The 21,886-nt window shown below is 41.1% G+C and overlaps 1 protein-coding gene across 4 annotated transcripts in view; it reads left to right on the top strand.

The window, feature by feature from the left end:
• gucy1b1 (guanylate cyclase 1 soluble subunit beta 1) overlaps positions 1-21,886 on the top strand; it is a 265,032-nt gene that overhangs the window by 52,649 nt on the left and 190,497 nt on the right. For 2 of the 4 annotated variants that reach the window (XM_072584284.1, XM_072584281.1), the window contains exons 1-2: positions 17,961-18,179; positions 18,689-18,762. In XM_072584284.1, coding sequence (XP_072440385.1) covers positions 18,735-18,762 — 28 coding nt within the window. In that variant the 5' untranslated portion in view covers positions 17,961-18,179; positions 18,689-18,734. Of the gene's footprint in view, positions 1-17,200; positions 17,251-17,960; positions 18,180-18,688; positions 18,763-21,886 lie in introns of those variants that run through there. The other 2 variants (XM_072584283.1, XM_072584282.1) reach the window with 2 other exon arrangements.

The raw sequence follows: 21,886 nt of genomic DNA, 5'->3' as shown, positions 1-21,886 counted from the left end.
TGACACATCTTTTTATCAGTAGGGCTTTTATGTGTTTTGTTCTTTCACTGTGAAATTCAAGAAAATTATAGCAGTTTCTCAGGTTACTTGGCCGTAAAGATTATTGGAAAAGGAAAAGATAAACAAGGCTTCTTTGTTCTAATTGAATGCTGCATGATTATATAACTTCAAAGATACTTGCATTGAACTCTGCTTTTAAAAGATTGCTCTTATTTAAAGAAACCATATCATCAGAGCTGAATGTTACATATCATATCCAGGAACTACAGTCCATTAGCTACTGTAATTGGAATGTTTGAAACTGGCAATCTTGTTGCTGTGTTTCAAAAATTGTAGACACTTTCTAATCAACCTGTTGACAGATATTAATCCACACTTCTGGAGCAAGTGGGTCTTGAACTTGGGCTACCTGGCTCAGAGGTTAAAAATGGTATTCTTTTAATCAATGTTGCAGTCTATGCCAGTCAGTACTGAGTTAGAAGATTATGGGCAGAGGTTTCCTAGTGTCTGAACAATATGGGAAATAGTGAAAAATAAATGAGGGAATAGAGATGGCAAGAATGAAAAGATAAGCTGCTCAACATAGACCAAAAATAACTTATTTTTCCCTTAAAGTTTCAAGTTAGATGGAAATCTTGCCAGTAAGATGACTGGCCTGCAGCAAAGATCCTATTTGCATATATTACCATGATCTTACCTCATCTATATGTTGTTTTACTGGTGAGAAATTAAATGGTGGAAATTCCTGACTTAGAAGTTTGAGAGCGGGAGTTTGCCAGCTGCAGCTGGATAGCACCTTTTTCCTTCTCCACATTAGTCATAATTCAGAGCAGGCTCCAATGGCAGTGACCACCTGCATCCTCTTTCTGCAGAAGCTGGCATTGCCAAAGCGACAGACTCACCATTTTATATTGGCGCATCTCAGATAAACTTTATAATTCGCTACTGAAAACAACAAATGCTAGAGTTAACAGCAGGTCAGACAGCATCCATGGAGAGAGAGCAAGCTAACGTTTCAAGTCTAGATGACTTTTCATCTTATAATGTTATAATTTGCTACTTCAGTGTTGCACTTTGGAGCTCACTGGAAATTTTCTGTCTGATGTACAAAAATTTCACCCTATAAGTCTGTCGCTGATATATTTTTGAAACCTCTTTAAAGAATCAGATGGCGTAGAAAGAAAACTGGAGTATTTATCATATTATCTTTTTAGTCAGTACAACTACTCCTGACATAAACATGAAGCAAATGGTAAATGTAGCTGTCCTTGATATCAAGACAGGGCTTAACTGAAAATGACTCTTTGCAAAACTGAGGACATTTAGCATAAAAAAAAACTTTCCATTCCAGTATGACTCAAACTACAACCAATACAAAACAAAATGTCTGTGTTTGTTGCAGGCATACTAGGTGCCTTTTACATATCATTGTCATAGAGGTGTACAGCATGGAAACAGACCCATCGATCCAACCAGTCCATGCTGACCAGATATCCCAACCCAATCTACTCCCACCTGCCAGCACCTGGCCCGTATCCCTCCAAACCCTTCCTATTCATATACCCATCCAAATGCCTCTTAAATGTTGCAATTGTACCACCCTCCACCACTACCTCTGGCAGCTCATTCCATACACATACCACCCTCTGCGTGAGAATGTTGCCCCTTTTATATCTTTCCCCTCTCACCCTGAACCTATGCTCTCCAGTTCTGGACTCCCCCAACCCAGGGAAAAGACTTTGTCTACAGGCTATCCTGTACATGCCCTACATGATTTTGTAAACCTCTATAAGGTCACTCATCAACCGCTAACGCTCTAGGGAAAACAGCCCCAGCCTGTTCAGCCTCTCCCCATAGCTCAAATTCTCCAACCCAGGCAACATCCTTGTAAATCTTTTCTGAACCCTTTCAAGTTTCACAACATCGTTCCGATAGGAAGGAAACCAGAATTGCACACAATATTATAACAGTGGTCTAAATAATGTCCTGTACAGCCGCAACATGACCTCCCAACTCCTGTACTCAATATTCTGACCAATAAAAGAAAGCATACCAAATGCTTTCTTTACTATCCTATCTACCCGGGACTCCACTTTCAAGGAGCTATGAACCTGCACTCCAAGGTCTCTTTGTTTAGCAACAACCTCTAGGACCTTACCATTAAGTCTATAAGTTCTGCTAAGATTTGCTTTCCCAAAATGCAGCACCATGCATTTATGTAAGTTAAACTCCATCTGCCACTTCTCAGCCCATTGGCCCATCTGGTCCAGATCCTGTTGTAATCTGAGGTAACTCTCTTCGCTGTCCACTACACCTCCAATTTTGGTGTCATCTGCAAACTTACTAACTGTACCTCTTACGCTTACATCCAAATCATTAATGTAAATGACAAAAAGTAGAGGGCCCAACGCCGATGCTTGTGGCACTCCACTGGTCACAGGCCTCCAGTCTGAAAAACAACCCTCCACCACCACCCTCTGTCTTCTACCTTTGAGCCAGTTCTGTATCCAAATGGCTAGTTCTCCCTGTATTCCATGAGATCTAACCTTGCTAATCAGTCTCCCATGAGGAACCTTGTCAAACGCCTTACTGAAGTCCAAATAGATCACATCTATCGCTTTGCCCTCATCAATCCTCTTTGTTACTTCTTCAAAAAACTCAATCAAGTTTGTGAGACATGACTTCCCATGCACAAAGCCATTTTGACTATCCTTAATTAGTTCTTGCCTTTCCAAATACATGTACATCCTGTCCCTCAGGATTCCCTCCAACAACTTGCCCACCACCGAGGTCAGGCTCACCAGTCTATAGTTCCCTGTCTTGTCCTTACCACCCTTCTTAAACAGTGGCACCACTTTAGCCAACCTGCAATCTTCCAGCACCTCACCTGTGACTATCGATGATACAAATATCTCAGCAAGAGGCCCAGCAATCACTTCTCTAGCTTCCCACAGAGTTCTAGGGTACACCTGATCAGGTCCTGGGGATTTATCCACCTTTAACTGTTTCAAGACATCCATCACTTCCTCCTGTGTAATATGGATATTTTGCAAGGTGTCAACGGCTATTTCGCTACTTTCTATATCTTGCATATCCTTTTCCACAGTAAATACTGATGCAAAATACTCATTTAGTATCTCCCCCAATTTCTGCAGCTCCACACAAAGGCTGCCTTGCTGATCTTTGAGGGGCCCTATTCTCTCCCTAGTTATCCTTTTGTCCTTAATATATTTGTAAAAACCCTTTGGATTCTCCTTTAACTCTATTTGCCAAAGCTCTTTCATGTCCCCTTTTTGCCCTCCTGATTTCCTTCTTCAGTATACTCCTACTGCCTTTATACCCTTCTAAGGATTCGCTCGATCTATCTACCTTACATATGCTTCTTTCTTTTTCTTAACCAGACCCTGAATTTCTTTAGTCATCCAGCATTCCCTATACCTACCAGCCCTTCCTTTCACCCTAACGAGAATATACTTTCTCTGGATTCTCGTTATCTTGTTTCTGAAGGCTTCCCGTTTTCCAGCCGTCCCTTTACCTGCGAACATCAGCTTTTGAAAGCTTTTGCCTAATACCATCAAATTGGACATTCTCCAATTTTGAACTTCAACTTTTAGATCTGCTCTATCTTTTTCCATAACTATTTTAAATCTAATAGAATTATGATTAATGGCCCCCACTGACACCTCAGTCACCTGCCCTGCCTTATTTCCCTTGAGTAGGTCCCCTTATTTCCCTTGAGTCAAGTTTTGCATCTTCTCTAGTAGGTACATCCATATACTGAATCAGAAAATTTTCTTGTACACACTTCACAAATTCCTCTCCATCTAAACCCTTAATTCTATGTTCAGAAAGTTAAAATCCCCTACAATAGCCACCCTATTATTCTTACAGATAGCTGAGATCTCCTTACAAGTTTGTTTCTCAATTTCCCTCTGACTATTGGGGGGTCTATAATACAATCCCAATATAGTAATCATCCCTTTCCTATTTCTCAGTTCCACCCAAATAACTTCCCTGGATGTATTTCCAGGAATATCTTCCCTCAGCACAGCTGTAATGCTGTTTCTTATCAAAAATGCCACTCCCCTTCCTCTCTTGCCTCCCTTTCTGTCCTTCCTATAGCATTTGTATCCTGGAACAATAAGCTGCCAGTCCTGCCCATCCCTGAGCCATATTTCCGTAATGCTATGATATCCCAGTCCCATATTCTTAACCATGCCCTGAGTTCACCTGCCTTCCCTGTTAGGCCCCTTGCATTGAAATAAATGCAGTTCAATTTATTAGTCCTACTTTGTCCCTGCCTGCCCTGACTGTTTGACTCACTTCTGTTCTCAACTGCTGCAGTGTAAGATTGATCTCTTTCCTCACTACCTCCCTGCTCCCCCCCCCCCCCCCCCCCCCCCCCCCCGCCATCTTGCTAGTTTCAATCCTCCCGAGCAGCTCTCACAAATCTGCCTGCCAGTACATTAGTCCCCTTCCAATTTAGGTGCAAACCGTCCTTCTTGTACAGTTCAGTTCTACCCCAAACTGGTCCAAAAATGTGAATCCTTCTCCCATACACCAGTTCCTCAGCCATGCATTAATCTGTTTTCTCCTTGTATTCCTGCCCTCACTAGCTCGTAGCACCGGGAGTAAACCAGATATTACTACTCTCGAGGACCTCCTTTTTAAATTCCTGCCTAACTCTCTGTAATCTCCCTTCAGACTCTCAGCCTTTTCACTTCCAACGTTGTTGGTTCCGATGTGGACAATGACCTTTTGCTGGCTCCTCTACCCCTTGAGAACATTATGCACACTCTGACCCAACTAATTTAAAAGTGCATGTCTTAGTTTCAGAAAAACAAATTAGATGATAAATTAGTCTCACGTTTGAACCAGAGATGGATAGTTGGAAAGAATTTGGTGAGTTCTCTGATAAAAGCAGCTGGCTTATTCAAGCAAGTGGATATGTTTGTAAAATGTGCTTCTTGATGGGAAGAATAACATTAAAGCAAAATTAGTTGATTTCAAAGAGAGATTCGTGATTAAATGTTAGAGTCGATTTCCCAATATCAGAAAAAAATGATCTTAAACGTTTTCAGGTCTTTAGGTGGCATTTTCTTGGAATGTAGGTCAACCCATAGATTTACAAGGTGAAAACTTTGAAATAAACATGTGTTTGAAACCACTTAAAGAGTCAGGGGATATACAAAGGAAGCTACGGAGATTTAAGGATACTTCTCAGTTTAGTCTATCTTATCCAGCGGAAAGGAAATCCTGCAATATTTGACTGGCATTACAAAGTAAGAGTGCATGAGCATTTTTATGACACATTTTGATGATTTTCTAAGATAAGGATCTTTGGAATTACAGCAATTTGTTTTTGGTAAAATAAAAAGGGAATTTATGAATGTAAGTGAAGCTTTGAGAGTCTTATTTATAAGATAGACATTCATTAGGCAAGGTTGGGCTAACTTTTAATCAATAAGCACATAAAAAGTATTAATTGTATCCCAGTAGATTGGGCCAGGTCTTCACAGAAAGAAGATCTTACATCTAAGAATGAAACAATTAATTCAGATGTTTGATCAGACAGTTGAATTAGTTGTGCACATGTACCAGATCCAATGCCAATTATGACATATTAGAACCGAATAGTATCCTGAAACATGTTATAGCTGAGGGGAAATGTAACCTTAAATTAAATTTAGAGAAATATGCATTCAAACCTTTGGTGACCCCAAAAAATATGAAGTGAGTTATTTTTAATGACACTTCTGATACCAATCTTCCAGATGGATAATTAAGAATGTCAAGGTTTATCATATTCCCTTCTAGATGCTTAAATTAAACTTGCCTTTGCCACACGCTCTGGCAGTGAATTTCAGGCCTTTACCACTTGTTTATTTCCCATGTTTCCTTTGTTTCTTTTACCAATTACTTACAATCTGTGTCCTCTCATTCTCATTCTTTGCTCTAGTGGGAAAGTCTACTCTGTCCAGATGATTTTTAATACTGCGACCAAATTTCCTCTCAGCCTTCTTTTCTCCAAAGAAAACAATGTGAGCTTTTCAATTTATCTTGGCAACTGAATTTCCTCATCTCTGGAACTATTCTTGTGAATGTTTACAGCACTCTCTCCAGCAGTCCTGTGTAACTGCAGATTCACAGGGTCCCAGCCCTATTCTTTATTTTACAGTGCTGTGGAGTCTGTAGATCACACATATATTGCTGGATGGTGATTGTACCCCCTTTTAGTTATTTAAACACTCTTTGCTGTGCTTTTGTTTGCACTGCAGCCCCATGTTCCTGAGCTTTGGGCATTCAGTAAGGAGGAGTGTAGGTCTGATCCTGGGCCTGGCCATATTGGCCATTGACAAGTCCAGGCGGCAGGCAGTGGAGGAGGTCATTGCTGCCAACTGTCTGTGTCTCTTCTGTGGCTATATTCATTCCTGAATGTTCTTGGAACAGATGCACACAATGTCCACCAAGAGTCTTGAAGCATTCAGAGATAGGTGAGCACTGCAGAGGGTAGGGTGCTTTATCTCCCCTTCCACCTCTATTTTGATTTAGCTCCCTTTCTCTTTCCCTACTTCTCCCTCAGCTTTGATGGTCTGCTTGCCCTTAACGGGCTTTGCATTACATTGGAAGATACAGGAGATTGACTGGTGGTGGTTCAGATATGAAACAATACCTTGTGTGATTTGTTGATGGTAAAAAAATTACATTTATTTGTGTGTATCAGCACTTCTGGATATAAAAATAAATAAACAAAGAGTGTTCTTTTTGGACCATATGAAGTTTGGAAATTATGGGCATGTCTTATCAACAATTGGCTAGTTAATTGGCTAGAGAACATTGTTCTGCCTCTGAATCTGCAATCTGCCCTTGGCTCAGCATCATTTAACAGAGAAAAGCAAAATGGTGCACTGCAGTGCATACAGTATCAAATGCAGAGGAAGAAAATATAAAATAGTTCCTTGATAGAAGATGAAAGTGTACAATTTCAAAACATGACTACATAGTATGGGTAGAGGTCAGGAAAGGAAGGGTGGGACTTTGATGGATTGTAGTACAATAGTCAGTGGGTAACAGAGGAACAGATACATGGACAGATTATGGAAAAAATGTGAAAACAACAGGGTTGTTGTTGAAGGTGATTTCAACTCTTCCTTTATTGACCAGGACTCACTTAGTGCCAGCGGGCTGGACGGGGAAGAATTTGTTAAGTATGTCCAGAACAGTTTTTTGAAACAATATGTTAATAGTCTAACAAGGGAAGTGGCCATGCTGTATCCAGTTTTGGGAAATGGGCCTGGCCAAGTGATCGAAGTATCAGCGAGAGACCATTTCAGAAATGGTGACCATAATTCTGTCAGTTTAAGTTATTTAAGGATAAGCGTAGTCCACAGGTGAAAGTACTTAACTAGTGGAAGGCTGACAACCACAACATGAAGCAAGAATGGAGAACTGTAATTGGGGGAAGCTGTTTCAGGGTAAATCCACATCTGGCTTGAGGGAATCTTTCAAAGACCAGTGATTGGGTCTTTGAAATCCAGCATGTTCCTGTGAAAATGAAGGATAATGATGGCAAGATTTGGGAACTTTTGATGACATGAGAAATTGAGAGTTTAGCCAAAAAGAAAAAGGAGGCACAAAAAAGGTTTAGCAAGTGAAGACAGACCTCAAACAATACAAATGTAGTAGGAAAGAACTCAAACAAGGAATTAAGAGGGCTAAAAAGGTCTTTGACAAACAGTATTAAGGAAAATCCCAAAGTATGTATAACAAGCAAGAGGATAGCTAGGAAAATGATAGGTCCACTCAAGGATAAAGGAGGGGATTTATACCTGGAGTGAGGAGGGAAATGCGTGAGGCCCTTAATGAATATTTTGCATCGCTATTCACAAAAGAGAAGGACATGGTGGATGATGAGTCTTGGAAGTGGCGTGCTATTATAAAAAAGGAGGTGGGTAGGTGTTTTGAAAAGCATTAAAGTAGACAATTCTTAGTGACAGGCAGAATAGTTTTGTGTGTGGAATGTTGTATCTCCCAAACCTAGAGTCATAGAGATGTACAGCATGGAAACAGGCCCTTCGGTCCAAACCTTCCATGCCGACCAGATATCCCAACCCAATCTAGTCCCACCTACCAGCACCCAGCCCATATCCCTCCAAACCCTTCCTATTCATATACCATCCAAATGCCTCTTAAATGTTGTAATTGTACCAGCCTCGACCACATCCTCTGGTAGCTCATTCCATACATGTACCACCCTCTGCGTGAAAAAGTTGCCCCTTAGGTCTCTTTTATATCTTTCCCCTCTCACCCTAAACCTATGCCCTCGAGTTCTGGACTCCCCGACCCCAGGGGAAAGACTTTGTTCATTTATCCTATCAATGCCCCTCATAATTTTATAAACCTCAGCCTCCGACGTCCCAGGGAAAACACCCCAGCCTGTTCAGCCTCTCCCTGTAACTCAGATCCTCCAACCCTGGCAACATCCTTGTAAATCCTTTCTGAACCCTTTCAAGTTTCACAACATCTTTCCGATAGGAAGGAGACCAGATTTGCATGCAATATTCCAACAGTGGCCTAACCAATGTCCTGTAAAGCCACAACATGACCTCCCAACTCCTGTACTCAATACTCTGATCAATAAAGGAAAGCATACCAAACGCCTTCTTCACTATCCTATCTACCTGCGACTCCACTTTCAAGGAGTTATGAACGTGCACTCTTTGTTCAGCAACACTCCCTAGGACCTTACCATTAAGTGTATAAGTCCTGCTAAGATTTGCTTTCCCAAAATGCAGCACCTCGCATTTATCTAAATTAAACTCCATCTGCCACTTCTCAGCCCATTGGCCCATCGGGTCCAGATCCTGTTGTAATCTGAGGTAACTCTCTTCGCTGTCCACTACACCTCCAATTTTGGTGTCATCTGCAAACTTACTAACTGTACCTCTTATGCTCGCATCCAAATCATTTATGTAAATGACAATAAGTAGAGGGCCCAGCACCGATCCTTGTGGTACTCCACTGGTCACAGGCCTCCAGTCTGAAAAACAACCCTCCACCACCTCCCTCTGTCTTCTACGTTTGAGCCAGTTCTGTATCCAAATGACTAATTCTCCCTGTATTCCATGAGATCTAACCTTGCTAATCAGTCTCCCATGGGGAACCTTGTCGAATGCCTTCCTGAAGTCCATATAGATCACATCTACCGCTCTTCCCTCATCAATCTTCTTTCTTACTTCTTCAAAAAACTCAATCAAGTTTGTGAGACATGATTTTCTCACGCACAAAGCCATGTTGACTATCCTTGCCTTTCCAAATACATGTACATCCTGTCCCTCAGGATTCCCTCCAACAACTTGCCCACCACCGAGGTCAGGCTCACCGGTCTATAGTTCCCTGGCTTGTCTTTACCACCCTTCGTAAACAGTGGCACCACGTTTGCCAACCTCCAGTCTTCCAGCACCTCACCTGTGACTATCGATGATACAAATATCTCAGCAAGAGGCTCAGCTCTAGCTTCCCACAGAGTTCTCGGGTACACCTGATCAGGTCCTGGGGATCTATCCACCTTTAACCGTTTCAAGATATCTGTAATCTGGATATTTTGCAAGATGTCACCATCTATTTCCTTACAGACTATGTCTTCCATATCCTTTTCCACAGTAAATACTGATGCAAAATATTCATTTAGTATCTCCCCCATTTTCTGCAGCTCCACACAAAGGCCGCTTTGCTGATCTTTCCCTAGGGGCCCTATTCTCTCCCTAGTAACCCTTTTGTCCTAAATATATTTGTAAAAACCCTTTGGATTCTCCTTAATTTTACTTGCCAAAGCTATCTCATGTCTCCATTTTGCCTTCCTGATTTCCCTCTTAAGTATACTCCTACTTTCTTTATACTCTTCCAAGGATTCACTCGATCTATCCTGTCTATACCTGACATATGCTTCCTTCTTTTTCTTAACCAAACCCTGAATTTCTTTTAGTCATCCAGCATTCCCTATACCTACCAGCCTTCCCTTTCACCCTGACAGGAATATACTTTCTCTGGATTCTTGTTATCCCATTTCTGAAGGCTTCCCATTTTCCAGCCGTCCCTTTACCTGCAAACATCTGCCTCCAATCAGCTTTCAAAAGTTCTTGCCTAATACTGTCAAAATTGGCCTTTCTCCAATTTAGAACTTCAACTTTTAGATCTGATCTATCCTTTTCCATCACAATTTCAAAACATATAGACTTATGGTTGCTGGCCCCAAAGTGTTCCCCCACCGACACCTCAGTCACCTGCCCTGCCTTATTTCCCAAGAGTAGGTCATGTTTTGCACCTTCTTGAGTAGGTACATCCACATACTGAATCAGAAAATTGTCTTGTACACACTTAAGAAATTCCTCTCCATCTAAACCTTTAACACTATGGCAGTCCCAGTCGATGTTTGGAAAGTTAAAATCCCCTACCATAACTACCTATTATTCTTACAGATAGCTGAGATCTCCTTACAAGTTTGTTTCTCAATTTCCCTCTGACTATTGGGGGGTCTATAATACCCCTTTCTTATGTGAATAATGTGATCATCCCTTTCTTATTTCTCGGTTTCACCCAAATAACTTCCCTGGATGTATTTCCAGGAATATCCTCCCTCAGCACAGCTGTAATGCTATCCCTTATCAAAAATGCCACTCCCCCTCCTCTCTTGCCTCCCTTTCTATCCTTCCTGTAGCATTTGTATCCTGGAACGTTAAGCTGCCAGTCCTGCCCATCCCTGAGGCATGTTTCCGTAATGTTATGATATCCCAGTCCCATGTTCCTAACCATGCCCTGAGTTCATCTGCCTTCCCTGTTAGGCCCCTTGTATTGAAATAAATGCAGTTTAATTTATTAGTCATACCTTGTCCCTGCCTGCCCTGCCCGTTCAACTCACTTCTGTTCTCAGCTTTACCCATCTCAGACTGATCTCTTTCCTCACTATCTCCCTGGGTTCCCCCCCACCACCACCACCTTACTAGTGTAAATCCTCCCAAGTAGTTCCAGCAAAATCCCCTACCAGTATATTAGTCCCCTTCCAATTTAGGTGCAATCTGTCCTTCTTGTACAGGTCACTTCTACCCCAAAAGAGATTCCAATGATCCAAAAATGTGAATCCTTCTCCCATACACCAGTTCCTCAGCCATGCATTTATCTGCTCTATCCTCCTATTCCTGCCCTCACTAGCCCGTAGCACTGGGAGTAATCCAGATATTACTACCCTTGAGGACCTCCTTTTTAAATTTCTGCCTAACTCTCTGTAAACTCCCTTCATAATCTCAACCTTTTCCCTTCCAATGTCATTGGTTCCAATGTGGACAATGACCTCCTGCTGGCCCCTCTCCCCCTTGAGAACATTCTGCACCCTCTCTGAGACATCCTTGATCCTGGCACCAGGGAAACAACACACCATTCTGCTTTTTCTCTGCTGGCCACAGAAACGTCTGTCTGTACCTCTGACTACAGAATCCCCTAACACAATTGATCTCTTGGAAGCCGACGTACTCCTCGTTGCATTAGAGCCAGTCTCAATACCAGAAACTTGGCTGTTGGTGCTACATTTCCCTGAGAATCCATCACCCCCTACATTTTCCAAAATGGCATACCTGTTTGAAATGGGTATATCCACAAAAGACTCCTGCACTAGCTGCCTACCTCTCTTACCCTTCCTGGAGTTAACCCATCTATGTGACTGTACCTGAGACTTTCCCCCTTCCAATAACTGCCATCCATCACATACTGTTGCTGTTGCAAATTCCTCATCGCTTCTATCTGTCTCTCCAACCGATCCACTTGATCTGATAAGATTCGCTTCCAACAGCATTTATGGCAGATATAATCCACAGTAACCCTTAAACTCTCTTTAAACTCCCACATCTGACAAGAAATACATATCACTGCAAAGGCCATTTTTGCTCCTTCACAATCCACAGACCCAGAAAATAACACCGTCTTATTCCTCTACAAACACTGCTCCAGGTTAAATTAATAGCTATGGCTTATATTTTAAGTTTAGTCAAGAGACCTATCTCTAAAAACATATAATCAAGAAAGAATCCACTATACTCACTACTGCAGCCTTTCTCTTGGACAGACTTAAAACAACAATTAACTTATCTGATTCTGTGCTGTGAACTTCACCCAACAGTTCCTCTAAGATTCGTTGTAAATTTCACTGTTTGTTAATTTTCCCAGATGCCCTCTGATGTCCAGCGATACACGAATTCAAACAGCAAAGGCGGTGACTGTGCAGGTTCTCTCTCTCTCTCTCTCTCTCTCTCTCTCTCCTGCACTGTCCTCACCATGTGCTTCCGTTGTCTGCTCTTTTCCCTTTTAAACTGCTGTTGTTTTGACTTTTTTTTTCCAAAGTTCCAAAACAATGCAACAGCATATAAAACAGTAATTGCTGCTCCTGGAATTCGAGGAAATCACCTCCAGCGCCTAAAATACCTCAAAAAAAGGAACAGCTTTTGCAGCCAGAAATTTTTCCCGTCCTCCATCTTAATCCTTTCGGATTTATGTACCCATCCAGATGTCTTTTAAATGTTGTAATGTACCAGCCTCCACCACTTGCTCAGGCAGCTTATTCAACACACACACTACCCTCTGTGTGAAAAAGTCGCTCCTTAGATCCCTTTTGTATCTTCCCCCCCCCCCCCTCTAGTTCTGGACTACTCCACCCCAGGGAAAAGACCTTCTTTATTTATCCTTTCCATGCCTCTCATGATTTTATAAACAATTATAAGGTCACCCCTCAGCCTTTGATGCTCCAGGTAAAACAGCCCCAGCCTGTTCAGCTTTTCCCTATAACTTAAATCTTCCAACCCTAGCAACATCATTGTTTTCTGAATCCTTTCAAGTTTCACAACATCTTTCCAATAGTAAGGAGACCAGAATTGCATGCAATATTCCAAAAGTGGCCTAACCAATGTCTTGTACAGCCGTAACATGACCTCCTAACTCATATAATGAGTACTCTGACCAATAAAGGAAAGCACAACAAACGCCTTCTTCAGTATCCTATCTACCTGTGATTCTACTTTCAAGGAACTATGAACCTGCACTCCAAGGTCTCTTTTTTCAGCAACACTCCCCAGGACCTTACCATTAAATGTATAAGACTTCTTTTTGGAGCACCTCACATTTATCCAAATTAAACTCCATCTGTCACTCCTCAGCCCATTGGCCCATCTGATCAAGATCCTGTTGTAATCTGAGGTAACCTTCTTCGCTGTCCACTACACCTCAGTTTTGGTGTCATCTGCAAACTTACCAATGATACCTCCTATGCTCACATCCAAATCATTTACATAAATGACAAAAAGCAGTGCACCCAGCACCGATCCTTGTGGCAGTCCACTGGTCACAGGCCTCCAGTCTGAAAAACAACCCTCCACCACCACCCTCTGTCTTGACTGAGATTTTTATGAATAAGTGACTGAGATGATTAATTAGGTTAAGATGGAAGATCTTGTCTATATGGACGTCAGCAAAGGTTTTGACAAGGTCCTTCAAGACAAGCTGATACAAAAGGTGAAGTCACATGGTTAGCTGATAAGATGGATACGTAGTCATAGCTGACAGAGAGTAGTATTGGTAAGGTGTTTGTCTGACTGGAGATTTGTGACCAGTGGTACTTATCAGGTCAGTGTTGGGATCCCTGTTATTTGTAATATATATATAAGTGGTTTGGAGGAAAATCTAGATGTCCTGAATAATATGTTTGTGGATGTCACAATGATTGAGGGAGTTGTGGATAGTGAGCTGGATTGCCAGAAGATACAGCCGGATCTAGATAGGCTGGAGAAAAATGGCAGATGGAATTTAGTCTGGACAAATACAAGGTGATGCATTTTGGAAGATCTAATGCAGGAGGGGAGTTTAAAGTAAATGCCAAAATCTTTAGTAGTGTGGGATTGTGTTCAAATAACAACCGAAATTGGTGAGTGTCAAAAATAGTCTCTTTATTTGGGGTGGCATGGTGGCTCAGTAGTTAGCACTGCTACCTCATAGCTCCAAGGTTCAATTCCAGCCTTGGGCGACTGTCTGTGTGGATTTTGCACATTCTCCCCGTGTCTGCGTGGGTTCCATCCCACAGTCCAAAAAGATGTACAGGTCAGGTGGATTGGCCATGCTAAATTGCCCATAGTGTTAGGTGCATTAGTTAGAGGGAAATGGGTCTGGGTGGGTTACTCTTCGGAGGGCCGGTGTGGACTGGTTGGGCCGAAGGGCCTGTTTCCACACTGTAGGGAATTTAATCTAATTCAGTAGTCACAGCACAATTTTGAGTGACCAATAGATTCCTGAAATACAGTTCCTGCATATATTAAAATCTCATTACTATGGTGTTACATTTTTTATCTATAGTACACAAAGTTTTGAGGGGTTCTGACCTGGGAGATGGGAGATGGGTTTAAAGGTGTTAACTGCTAGGTGTTACTTCTGATGAGATGTCTGTCTGGTCTGCCTGCATAATTACATGTTAGCCCTTTTGTCTTTAAATTTGTAAATGTTAGTAAAAGTACTAGGTATACATGCTCTAAGTAAGTTAAAAATGTAATAAAAGAATAAAGGATATTAAACTGATTACTGCAGTGGATTGTGAGATTTATTTACTATTTGTCAGTTTCATTCATTCATGCAATTTCATTAAGCGCTGTTTTGTCAATTAGTTTCTTCAAGGGATAATAGCCCATTTAAAAGGTATTTAACAGGTACTTAATGTATTCTGGTCCACGAGATGGTTGCTAAGGGCTGATTAATATTATAATGTTTCGGTGAGACTTGATGGGACTGGTATTGTTCTATATGCAGATACGTTGTGGAAATGCAGTAATGGGTAATGCAATAAGGAACTGAAAAACACAATGGTGGACTATTACTGCAGATATCCAGATAATGTTCTGTGTACTGTACTTGGTTTCAAATCCTGCCAGGGCAGAGAGTGGAATTTGAATTTAATAAAAATACTGGAATTAAGAGTCTAATTATGACCATTATTGATTGCTGGAAAAATTCAGTTGTTTCACTAATGTCCTTTTGGGAAGGAAACTGTCATCCTTACTTTATCTAGCCTACATCTCACTCCAGCATTACAGCAATGTGGTTGATGTTAAAATGTCCTCTGGTCAATTAGGAAAGGGAAATAAATGCTGATCTGTGACATGTCTATAAATGTTTTAAAACATATAAGGGATGGAATACACAGCAGTGACACTTTAAGCAACTGATAGATAGTGATGTCAGTATAAAGAACCACAATACGCAGCGGTGATGGTACAAGGAACTGGTATACACAGCAATGATAACATAAGGAACTGGGACACATAGCGGTGACAGTACAAAGGGTGGGAATAGAGAAGCGAAAGAATAAAGAACAGAATGACAGAATCGTGACAGTGCAAAGGGCAAAAATGCAGTGCAGCGATAGTGCAGAGTGGGAACGCAGTGTGGAAAAAGTATAAAGGGTAGGAACCCAGATTGTTTAGGGTTTCTCATTGGGAACTTATTGGTGGCTTTCATGTTTCTTGTTACTTAATCCAAAGGATTATTTCTTAAATATACACAGTGGCCTAACCCCCACAAACTTCTGTTGAAAAGAATTCTACAGATTCACCACCTTCTGGGAAAACAAGTGTCCATTATGTAAACTTAGACTGTGACCCCTTCTTTGTTCTGGATCCCTTGGTCAAGGGAAACATTATTCTGCAGAATTTTTGCCCAGCTCTGTCAGAATTTGAATGAATTTCATACTGAGTTTTAAAGGTCTCAGCATAAAGTTAAGGAGATTTTTAATTAATATTTACTAAAGTTAGTAATGAGAATGGTAATGATTACAGATGTATTTGTAATTTAGCCTCCAGGGCTTGCACATATTTTGAGACTGTTTGAAGTCAATGTGATCAAGTAGAATCATACCATTTCAAGAGATTCAGTAAAACAATTGAAATGATGTGAGCAGGGTGGGGGTGGTTCAGTATACAAAATACAAACCCTTAAATCCTTATAAGAGACATTCACATATAAGTTACTATGTTGTCAAATTATTAGATATAGACAAGATAGGTAGAGAGATAAATAGAAAGAATATACTAAATGTATAATGGGTAAGTGTTCCCTACCTCTAGGCCAGAAGTCCTACTTGCCTTGAAGGTGTGTCTTAACATGACTGAACAGGTTGAATAAAATAAACTATATTTGCCTTACAACTTTGCACAAATGTTTGTTTGTCTTATCAGCAGAATGCATCACTCTTTCACTAATCTTGGCAGAATACAACAATATCCACTATCTGGTCACTCTAAAGTCTGAACACTTCTCATCCAAGATGGCAGTTGAATAGGATGCTTCTTCTGGAGCTCGTCCACTCCATCGGTTTGTATTCTTTTCTTCTTTTCTTCTTTTCCTCCTCTTCTCACCCATCGGAACTCCCAACCTTGGATCTCCAGCTTCGACCTCATGGCCTCCAAACTCCCGGTCTTTGACCTCCCGCCTCAGAACTCTTGGCCTCAGCACAGACTCGATGATGTGGTCACTTGGCCCAGCATGGTGGTCTTGTGGCCAGGCATGGCAACCTGCCGGCTCAGCATGGTGTCCTCTTGGCCTGGCATGGTGATCTTCTAGGAGAAAGTGAGGACTGCAGATGCTGGAGATCAGAGCTGAAAATGTGTTGCTGGAAAAGCGCATCAGGTCAGGCAGCATCCAAGGAGCAGGAGAAATAGTGATCTCCCAGTGACCCAGCGTGGTAGTCTTTGGGCAGTATGTGGTGTCCTCTTGGTCTGGTGTGGTGTCCTCTTAGCCCGGCGATGTCCCAGTGGCCAAGTGTGGTACGTGACATCTTCAGGTGGTATGTGGGTGGTCTCAGGGAGGCTAGATGTCACCATGAACTGGATCAGAAGGCCCAGTTTCTTTATACTTTTAAACATTCATTTTATAATTGATTCCTAAATCTATACCACTTGGCACTTTTTTACTTCTCTATTTGACTATGAACTGTAACTGAAAAAGCTGTATCTAAGGTCTTTTGTACCCAAGATGGCGCCAAAAGCAGCGACTTGCACACTCACTTGAGTACGGTACATGACAATGAAGTTAATTCCTATTCCTCTGGTTTTGTTTCATTTATGTACCTCTCCAGGGAGCTGTTAGCAGTTTCTTTGCAATTCTTCCGCATAATTTGCATTTGCAAATGACAACTCAATTGCACTTCTTTGTGATAACTCATTTGGGGTAAGAATATGCCTTATTTGTTTGTATTTGATACATATAATGAAGTAATATAATTGAAAAGTTATCAAGCATCATACATAAACCATATGGCATAGTTGTCGTGTATTGGTCTTTGTTAGAAAATTAGTAAATTGCTTTAGAACTTGTGAAGTTAACATTTATAATCTATTTCCACTTTAAATCTAGGAAACACAGGCGCGCTGAGAGTATCATGCATTAGAAAGTGTGCCAGTGTTTTACTTGTTTAATTGAAACTAACTGGCTCATTGGTAAATCTGGAATTATTACTCCAGAAACTTTTATGTACACAATATTTGTATAATACAATGCAGACAAATTAAATGCTAATTTTATTAATTGATTAATTACAATAATATAAATAACAGCATCTCTGTTCATCCTCTGTATTTTCATATTTACTGTGTACTATATGTACCATTCCTAACACTTCGATCACTATAAACATAACGGTGAGAGCGCAGTACAGTTCTATATTTAATCCTAAATGTCTTCATGTATTCTTCATAGTGTATCAAATATATTGTGCATTTCGTTCATTGAATTTAAATATAAATGTATTTCTTTAACTGTTGATCAGGGTTGCTTCCTCAGCTGGACATGTTCTTTAACGCCATTAATTGCGGTTGTTTGTTTTACTGCACTTCCTCCGTCATAGCTATAATTTGTGATGTGTGATCACTGTCCCCATCCCTGTGCCCTCCACTAAGCCGTTAAGGTCGGTGGAACTGATTGGTCTGATTGGCTCCTTGTGATTACCGTTCTGCCAGTGAAGAACCATCCCTCCTGCTGATTAACGGAGCTGTCTGTCAATCCGAACCGGTCCAGGGGTCCTTTCAGTCGCTGTTTTGTCTGTTCTGTGAGGATATACAGTACGCTGAGGGAAAGGAGTGCTTACTAACGTTAGTATGGTAAGTGAATGTACGCTCGTTAATAGTAAAAATATACATCTGCGTGTTTTTTTTTCAAATAGATTTTCTATTGATTTTTGTTATATATTACAACAGACGGGAAAAATAGAGGAAGTATTCGAATATCTTGTTTAGAAGGCTTTTTGTTTTGTCTTTAGAATTTATTTCCTTCGAATAAAATTCACTTATTTTATTCTTACCTGCCCCCGTGTATCTCATAGTGATAGTATCTGTGTATGAAGGACCAGAGGAATGTTGTAATGTCGAATTCATAAAATTGCCCGGTGACGCCACTGCAAAAAAAAAACTGCAACTCGTAATAAACGCAAGGCAGTTTGGATCTGTGGTTTTAGCATGTCATTTTTGATCTGCTTTTTTTTATCAGATCCTGGATGGAAGGCTTTTGTGCTTTGTTTCCCCAGTAACACATACAGCGCCTCTGCTGTACAAATGTCTTTGGATTTCTCAACTGTAATTGCCTCTAAAATACATATCTTTTACTTTAACAGTATGGTTTCGTAAATCACGCCTTGGAATTATTAATCCAACGGAATTATGGACCTTTGGTGTGGGAAGATATCAAGTAAGTTATAACAAAATTAAAAAACGAATTAACTGGACCCTGAGTTCCCATTTTTTTTGCTCTAAGTATACACATTGTACCACATTCAGGGATGTGTAGGTTAGGGGCACTACTCAGGAGAAAGTTAAAAATCACACAATTGTCTTACACTTGTATACTCCACAACCACCTGATGACGGAGCAGCGCTCTGAAAGCTAATGCTTCCAATTAAACCTGTTGGATTACAACCTGGTGTTGTGAGACTTTTAACTTTGTACACCCCAGTGTTTAACTTTGTACACTGGCATCTCCAAATCAGGACTCAGGAGAAATGTAGCGTAAAATGGTAGGTCTGGGTGGGATACCCTTTGCAGGGTCGGTGTGGATTTGTAGGGGCAAATGGCAGGTAGTACACTGTAGGGGTTCTGTGATCTTGTGTGAATACCATTGATGCAGTTCAGGAATGTTTGGTTTCAGGCAGTTTAGTTATTGTTTATTCATCATGAATGCTAATTAATGTTTGGTGTTTGTGAGATTGCAGTCTCAAGGTGTTTTATATCTAGCAAAATAAATTCTACACTGGGAAACACTGGTTTCAAAGGTATATTTTAAGTGTGTTCACAAAGGAGAAAGATACGGTGGATAGTGAGATTAGTGTGGGGCATGCTAGAGTATTTTGAGGTCAAGAAAAGTGGTGTTAGTCTGTCGAAGAGCATTCGGGTGGATAAACATTGGCCCTCAGGCCTGATGGTATCTACCTCAGGTTGTTGAGAGAGGCAAGAGAGGAGATTCGCTAGCAAGCATACAAGACCCCAGCAATGGAGAGGTCCTGGAGGACTGGTGCATAGCTAATGTTGTTCCTCTCCTCAAGAAAGGGGCAGCAGGATAATCCAGCATGTTATGGACTGCATTGCACATCGGCGGTTGGTAAACTATTGGACAGGGTCATTAGGAATATGATTTGCATGTGTTTGGAAATGCATGACTTAATTAGAGACAGTCAGCATGGCTTTGTGTGGGGTAGGTCATATTTTACTGACTTGATTTCATTTTGAGGGAAGTGACAAGGGTGATTGATGTTGGGTAGAGCAGTGATTGTTTATATGGATTTTAATAGACTTTTGAAAAGTCCTTTCACGATAGGCTCATCCAGAAGATTAAGATTCTTGGGATTCACAGTGACTTGGCCATGTAGATTCAGAGGAGAAAGTGACGACTGCAGATGCTGGAGATCAGAGCTGAAATAGTGTTGCTGGAAAAGCGCAGCAGGTCAAGCAGCATCCAAGGAACAGGAGAATCGACATTTTGGGCTTAAGCTTATGAAGAAGGGCTTATGCCCGAAACATCGATTCTCCTGTTCCTTGGATGCTGTCTGACCTGTGCTTTTCCAGCAACACATTTTCAGCATGTAGATTCAGATTTGGCTTGCCCATAGACAGAGGGAAGCGGTGGAAAAGTGTGTTTTCAGGCTGGAGATCCATGAATAGTGGTGTTCCAGTTACAGATATGGTTGGAGAAATGGCACATGAAGTTTAATCTGTGTAAGGTGCTGTACTTTGGGAGATCAAATGTTAAGAAAAAAGTATACAGTTATTGGCAGGACTCTGAACAGCATTGATGTACAGACAGATGGATCTTGGGGTCCTGGTCCATAATTCCCTGAAAGTGGCATCGCAAGTAAACAGGGTGGTAAAGCTGGCCTTTCTTATTTGGGGAGTTGGTTAGAAGAGTCAGGATGCTATGTTGCAGCTTTGTAAGACTTAGGTTAGGCGACGCTTACTATATTGTGTCCACAATTCCACCCCAAACTCTGGATCAGATACATAGACAACACTTAACCTAACATTTAAGAGAACTGAAATCAAGAACATCCACCAGATTATCAACACCATACTCACTGGGATCATACTTACGAAAGAGGAGGAAACCAACAATCAACTTCCATTCCTGGATGTGATGGTACAAAGAACACAGAACTGTGAATGCACCACAAAAATGTACAGGAAAGCCACACACTCTGACCACGTCTGGCATTACAACAGTAACCAACCAAACACACGAGAAGCTGTATTAGCACCCCTGTTCAAAAGGGCGACAATATGTTGCAGCACTCCTGACCTAATGAACAGAAGAAGATCTCTACAGAGTATATTTGCCAAGAACTGATCTCCCTACAACTTTATCTGCAGGTACCTAACAGACAAAGTGTAATGAGGACATGCCATGACCGAAAAGTCTCGGAACTGACAGCCAGACTTCACTGACCACTGGGATTCATGACCGCCCATAACCTGACAGCCACACTCAAGACAACAACTCACCACGACAAAAGACCCATGTGCAAGACTAAAGTAATTTTCAGGATAACCATGCAAAGACTGCACCAAACACAACATCTTGCAAACAGCAAGACAACTACCAACTGACAAATTTGAGGTGACTCAAACAGTGGATGAGGGTACTGTTGTGAATATTGTATATTTGGACTTTCATAAATGTTTGATTCTAGTACCTGGTTAGTAGCAAATTAGCAGTTTTTGAGATTGATGGGTACTTTTAGTAGCATGAATTACAAGTTGGCTAAAAGGTAGAAATGGAGACAGTTTGAAAGTGGAGTTCCTTGGGGATCAGTGTCAGGACCCTTATTGTGATTTCCATGAACCATTTACAGCAGGTGTTGCAGGCAAAATATCAATTTAAAGATGTTTACTAAGCTAGGGAGAATGGTGAGGCTGATGCTGAACACTTCTGGAGGGACATGGACAAATTGGCTAAAAGGCAGGCACCTGGCAGACAGATTTTTACGTAACAGACAATTGCACAACTTTTTTGAGGAGAGTGTAGAAGCCGGGGGATCGCTGGCTCTTGTGCATGATTCTCTGAAGGTGGCCAGGCAAGTTGAAACAGTTGTTAAGAATCCTATAAGCATTCTTAGGTTTATAAAATAATCACAAAATATACAAGCAAGGAAGCGATGTCCAACCTCTACAAATCATTGCTCAGACCACATTTGGAGTTTTTGTTCTGTTTTGGGCACTTCTTTTATTTAAGGAAGTATATTTAGTGTTCAAAGAAGATTTATGAGCATGATGCCAGGAGGGAAGGATTTTAGTTACAAGGAAAAGTTTGAGAGATTTGTCTGCT

This window comes from Chiloscyllium punctatum, chromosome 14 (assembly GCF_047496795.1).
Source record: "Chiloscyllium punctatum isolate Juve2018m chromosome 14, sChiPun1.3, whole genome shotgun sequence".
NCBI lineage: Eukaryota > Metazoa > Chordata > Chondrichthyes > Orectolobiformes > Hemiscylliidae > Chiloscyllium > Chiloscyllium punctatum.
This window is presented reverse-complemented; position numbering and strand designations above follow the sequence as displayed.